Here is a 6,354-nt window from a genome sequence, read left to right on the forward strand (position 1 = left end):
GCAGTAGTTATTTGGAGATGAAGAGGCTTGCACAGGATAGAGTAGCATGGAGAGCTGCATCAAATCAGTCTCTGGGCTGAAGACAACAACAACAACAATGATGTGGTGAGACAACATGAAATAATGTGATGATTATGAATTCTATACCTGCTACTATAGAAGTAAGTTTATATACATAAAACTGTGAGCAAATGTATACATATACACATGCTCTTCTGAAGGACTTGACAGTTTTCTAGTTAAAAAAGCAAGAGGATTTTTAACACAACTGTTACTCTTATTAATTAAAAATGTAGAGTAATGTTTACAGTTTTTGTGGCATCTTCATGAGTGTAGTTTATATAGCTTTTGCATTTGGCCAAAAGACACAAATTTAAAGATTAGAAAATATTTAAAATTTCTATGACATACACCTACACTGATTATGTTAATGACTAAAGTATTCTACAGGAGCTCGTCCAGATTTCAGAAGCAGCTAGCTTCACTAGCTTCTATACAGTTTAAGATTGTATATATTCATCGACACTATAATGCAATTTAATTAAAAGATGCCTTTTTAGAGCCATTTTAAAATTCCTTAAAATTTTTTTGTCTTAATATGTTGTGATAACCAGTTGAAAAGTTTTTTCTTTCCTGCTAGTTGAGACCTGTTTTGTCTTAAGTTTTGTTTTTGCATTTTCAGTATGCAGTGTCATAGTTCAAAATAATAGCAGAAGATGGTACTGAAAGCATGAAACTTTTCATTTGTGTCTGCAGTGTTGTAAACTTCTTCCCACTTTTCCCTAGTTAGGAAATGGAATGGAAATGAAATCCCATGCTTCTTGACAGAGAGTAAGAGAACGATGCGGGAGATCTGCGCCACCGTACTAGGCAAGGCAAGATCTTAATGGAGGTGGTTTGCCGTTGTCTTCCTCAGACTGTAATGGGATGAATGATCATTATGAAGATGACACAATACTGTCATCTCGGGGCAGGTGAAGATCCCTGACTCCGCTAGGAATTGAACCCAGGACCCCTTGATCGAGAAGCAAGAATGCTACCATGAGAAAATGAGTGGTGGACAGTTAGTAAATACAGAAAGGAATTTATATTTTGTTCATTGTAGCTTTCATAAAAGTTTTTATTTAATGATATGCGGATGGATGTGTGTGTGTGTGTGTGTGTGTGTGTGCGTGCGCGCGCGCGCGAGTGTATACCTGTCCTTTTCTCCCCCTAAGGTAAGTCTTTCCGCTTCCGGGATTGGAATGACTCCTTACCCTCTCCCTTGAAACCCAAATCCTTTCGTCTTTCCCTCTCCTTCCCTCTTTCCTGACGAGGCAACCGTTGGTTGCGAAAGCTAGAATTTTGTGTGTATGTTTGTTTGTGTGTCTATCGACCTGCCAGCACTTTTGTTTGGTAAGTCTCATCATCTTTCTTTTTAGATATATTTTTCCCACGTGGAATGTTTCCCTCTAATATATTCATATCATTAATTTTTATTTAATTGGTTAGATTAGTTCTGTTTCATAAGAATTTCCATTTTGAGCCATAGTAGTAAGCAGCTATTGTTTCATGTTTATTCAGTTTCGGTATGGTTTCAAGCATAATGCTTGGCTTCATACAAATCAAAGGAGCCATCCTCAACTTTCCCTGCTATATAGTCGCTATTGTCCAGTTTGGTAGTATTTGTATTCTCACAATACAAAAAAATGTTGTGTACATGTTACTGCCCATCACTGAGCTTTCCAAGATGCAATCCCCCACTGCCCCCTCCCCTGGGATTTCGTTTCCTAAAGTGCTGGGAAGTTCCGTGCACCTTTATCATTCTGAGGAGTGATAAATTTTACATTGTAACTGTCACATAACATGAAAAAAGTGTATTTATAACCACGAAATCCAGGATTTTTCGACCCTTTGTCTGTGTATACACCCTGTATAAGCAGAACACCATGCCAGCCCAGATAGTCAGTAATTTTTAAGTCCTGATGATGATGGAGAGACAGCTATTGAGGGATCAAGTGTTTTATTCAACATTTAGACAGAGAAGATTTTATTGAACTTTGTATCATACTTTAAATATGACTGCCATACAGAAAAACTATAAATGTTTCCAAATATTTAAGTGCCTTTGATTATGAAGTACCCTGATGATGCCACCAGATACTGAAACCCATTAGGCATTACACAAAATGAAAGTAAGACTGTAGACTGAACAAACAATTTTTTTCTGAGAAGCGACAATGCAGCGGCTCCTCATTTCTTCATTTTAGGCCACAAATAGGGCAAGAACCCCTCATAATGCTAGGATATTGGCCAGTTCATTCTCCATTTTAAATAATGTAAATGTTATGTGACTAGGGCCTCCCGTCAGGTAGACCGTTCGCTGGGTGCAAGTCTTTTGATTTGATGCCACTTTGGCAACTTGCACGTTGACTTTTCCATTGTATGGAGCGTAATCTATTGAGCTTATTGTAGATTCTTTCTCGTACTGCTCTCTTTTTCCTCCCTGTCTTCCACGGAGTAGGAGGCTAGGATGTGGGGGATGAGAGACTTGAGAGCATTTTTATAGCCATTTATAACCTATGCTGTTCTGAGCTATTGTTTTTGAGAAAAAGGTTAATTTGATGTGATCTGTGAAACAGCTATTTAAATGGGTTTTGTTGAGCAGAAAACCCTTGACTTTTCTTTTGTTGTGAACAACTGCTACATTTTTGTACAACATATCATTCTTTAGTGACTTTAGTCAACTCTGAGTGACACATTATTTTACCTTTGTTTAGGTTGTAAATCATTTAGGCAACCACTCACTGACTCGTAAACGTTCAGGTTCTGTGGAAAGGTCTTGTACAAAAATTGGTTTGGGGGGTATGACTTACAGGGCAGAGTTGGTTTTGTAGAAGAATGAATGAGTATATTACACTAAGGAGCTAGTAGTGTATTGTCTGACAAATGGCAAGATGTATCTAAAGCAACTATGGTGGCTTTTTTAACTGAAAGTTGATGTACAGCCATTACAATCAGTTATTGTGAATAAATGAACATTTGGTGATACCAGTTGGTAAAGGTGTAAACCAATGAGAATGAATCTGTTCATTTTAATATTACCGTGTACATATATTTATTATTTTTGTCAACTGATTATTGATAAATGATATTAAATAAATGACAAGTAGCTGTTGGAGATCAAATGCGAAGGATGGAAAGATCATGGATTGTCAGATATGTACAATGAGAGGTGCATCTCTTGGAATGCAAAAAAAAGACAGAACACTGCAGTTGAAATGGATTGTTTCTGTGCTAGTAAATGCTATGCTACGAACTATAACCTGGAAAAACTAGAAGTCTTGCAAAGGAGAATGTTTCTTGGACACCTATACAAAATGAGTGGAAATAGATTAATCAAACAGGTATTCAACTATTTCCTGTAGGAACTATCAAATGGATTGATGATGTTAGAAGACATTTAGAAAATACCAAATGTTCGAAATAACCATGATTAAAAGCAAAGTGAAAATATGGAAGGGTTTCAAGCTGAAGGAAAATGAGACGTGGATGAACTTGAACAGAGCAACACAGGAAGTAAGGCAGCAAATGTGTGGAATAGTACTGGAGACAGGCAATATCACACAAAGAAAATTATATTAAGTCATCAGTGTGTTTATAAAAGCAATAAATTTATTATCTTAATTTTTTTTGTACCATTGTATATCTCCTGTGTACTTGCTACAAATATTTGTTACTTCTGCTTTTTCAGTTTGATATCTCTCTCTCTCTCTCTCTCTCTCTCTCTCTCTCTCTCTCTCTCTCTCTCTCTCTAGCACTATGCTTCAATCATTCTCTTGCAGCCACTTCAGATGGCCTCACTATAGGAATGTTGTTATTATGGATCATAATAACACCATTAAATAATATGGTTGAGCTTTTCATAATAAATAAAGCATTGAAGTGTATTTTGAAACAAGTAATCATAAAAAAATCATAAACATGTCTTATTTTTTCTCATGTTTGATTTTGTATTTTAGATGCATTGGATATGTGTTCGAAACACGAAGATTTCGTATGTGGAATAGTTTGTCAGAGTCCCCGCCTGCTACAGTCACCGGGCATAGTTCAGTTGTCACCTGGTGTCAGTCTAAGCCAAAGAAAAACAACAGACGGCCTTGGGCAGCAATATACAACACCAGAAGATATTGTATTGGTAAGAGGTGCAGATGTAGTCGTGGCTGGGAGAGCTATATCAGCCAGTGATGACCCAGTGGCCTCTGCAGCTGAAATACGTTCACGCCTGTGGAATGCATATGAGCAGCGCATATAAATAAGTGACCAAACTGAATAAATGAGATAATGGAACACTCAGTGTTATCAGTCTCCAATGTTTTGTAAAAACCTTAAGTGTTATTTGAAGTATATTGTATTCCCACCTCAGAATTAATTATATTCTGTTATTTTCAAATAGTTTACCCTCATTGGATTTAAGATTTTGTAATGATTTATAATTGAATAATTCATCCATTAGATCCATAGTCAACAATTTGAAAAGCAGCAGTTGTGCCACGAGATGAACCTTGCTCCTCTTCTTTTTTAATCAGATCTGTTAAGAAAACAGCTGTTAGGTCTCAAGTCTGTTTTATAGTTTTGTCTATGTATAAACATAAATACTGTGGTGATAAAAAATGCAAAATTTCTGTATATTAATATTTTGCTTTGGAAAAAGGTTGATGCGTATATATTGCTGTTATTGTAGGTATAGTTACTTGAACAGTTAATAACCACTCTTAATGGTTTCAAATTAGATTTCTTCACCATTACCTTCACTTGGCCTTTGTTTTAATAGTCACCATCCTCTCTTCCGTTCCACTCATCTCACCTCTTTCATCAAATTCCTGTTACGTCTACACCCTACAAATAGCTATAGCTTTGTTCTGGCAGACCAACTTTCAAACGTTGTTGGTAACATAGCACAGAATTCCTAACGTTAAATTCTGAAAGGTAAGGTTGCTGTCAACTGTTGGTTTGAACACCACAGTATTTTCTTACTCAAGGTTGAAGTGGTATCTCCATTTCTCTCATGTGTCATAATTTGTGTATGCAGTTTCTTACTCATGTAAAAACTGAGTACTACTGAATCACATTGTTTTGGAAAGAATTGTACCAGGGCCATTCTTTTGGACACAATTTTGTGGGGCCATCTTCTCTGTATATTGCAATACTTTTTATTTATATTTTTTCATTGTAAAGTCCACAGTGTCATTTTGTATCTGTACTACACATAAATTCATGAGTATTTGTATTATCACCTCAGAATTAATTATAAGCTGTTAATATTTAAATAGTGTAGTGTCATTGGGCTGTAGATTTTTATTGATTACCAATTGAATATTTCACCCACTAGAAATATTTGTTATTTTTCATATTCATATGAAGTGATTAACTTATTTTGGCTGGCAATCGCGTAAAGCTCATCTTTTGCCACAAGAATCTCATTATAATCAAATATCTGATTCGAACATGACGATTATATATCCCAGTAGATAAAGTATTTATTTTCTCATATGAATGTCGTATCTGTGTTACAACAATATTGTATGAAAAGGATAGTTGCTACTAGCCATATAGCGGACATACTGAGTCGCAGATAGGCACAACAAAAATACTGTCAGAAAGTGAGCTTTCGGCCAACAAGGCCTACGTCAGAAATAGACAACACAAGCATATGCGCATGGCTCCTTCTCTCTCCCCCCCCCCCCCCCACCCCCACCTCCCCACCCCTCCGTGTGCGCGCGCACACACACACACACACACACACACACACACACACACACACACACACAGTCCGACCACTGAGGCCAGACTCAATAATAAATTTATACAGGAGCAGCATGTGGGACTGAGTTTTGGCTAGGGACAAGGAAACTTTTCTGTATTGATGCAGATGGAAGGAGCAAGGGTCCACGGTGGAGGATAAAACTATGTAAATAACATAGAAATACGTCAAAAAAAATTCACAAAAATACACCCAAATAGGCGGAGAAAAAATGAAAAGGATGGAATGAGTGAAGTAAGGGGAAAGAAGATGAAATCTGAGGGAGTAGGCCGACAGTAAAGACAGAAACCAACTGAAATAGGCTTGAAGACACAATGAAATCAAAGAAAAAAATAAATTAAGAGATATTAATGTGGGTTGCAGTACTGTGGGTGGATAAGTGTGGAGAAGGGGGACGGCAGATGTGACTAGATTAAGTAAAGTAAGTAGGTGCAAATTGGAATAGAGAGGTAAAGGAGTGGGGGTGGTGAGGGGTTGGTAGGATGAGATAAAAGTTCATGTGGCATGGAAGGGTAGAGGAAATAACATGCGAGAGTGACGCAGGAGCCTGG

General features: G+C 37.1%; 1 protein-coding gene across 1 annotated transcript in view; it reads left to right on the plus strand.

Annotated features, from left to right (window-relative positions):
• The window catches only part of LOC126163070 (uridine 5'-monophosphate synthase), a 106,048-nt gene extending 100,310 nt beyond the window's left edge, over positions 1–5,738 (plus strand). Inside the window, exon 7 of the mRNA XM_049919975.1 lies at positions 4,002–5,738. Within this exon, the coding sequence (XP_049775932.1) occupies positions 4,002–4,294 (293 nt within the window). The 3' untranslated portion in view covers positions 4,295–5,738. The remainder of the gene's footprint in view (positions 1–4,001) is intronic.
• The last annotated feature ends 616 nt before the right edge of the window (positions 5,739–6,354 follow it).

This window comes from Schistocerca cancellata, chromosome 2 (assembly GCF_023864275.1).
Source record: "Schistocerca cancellata isolate TAMUIC-IGC-003103 chromosome 2, iqSchCanc2.1, whole genome shotgun sequence".
Classification (NCBI taxonomy): domain Eukaryota; kingdom Metazoa; phylum Arthropoda; class Insecta; order Orthoptera; family Acrididae; genus Schistocerca; species Schistocerca cancellata.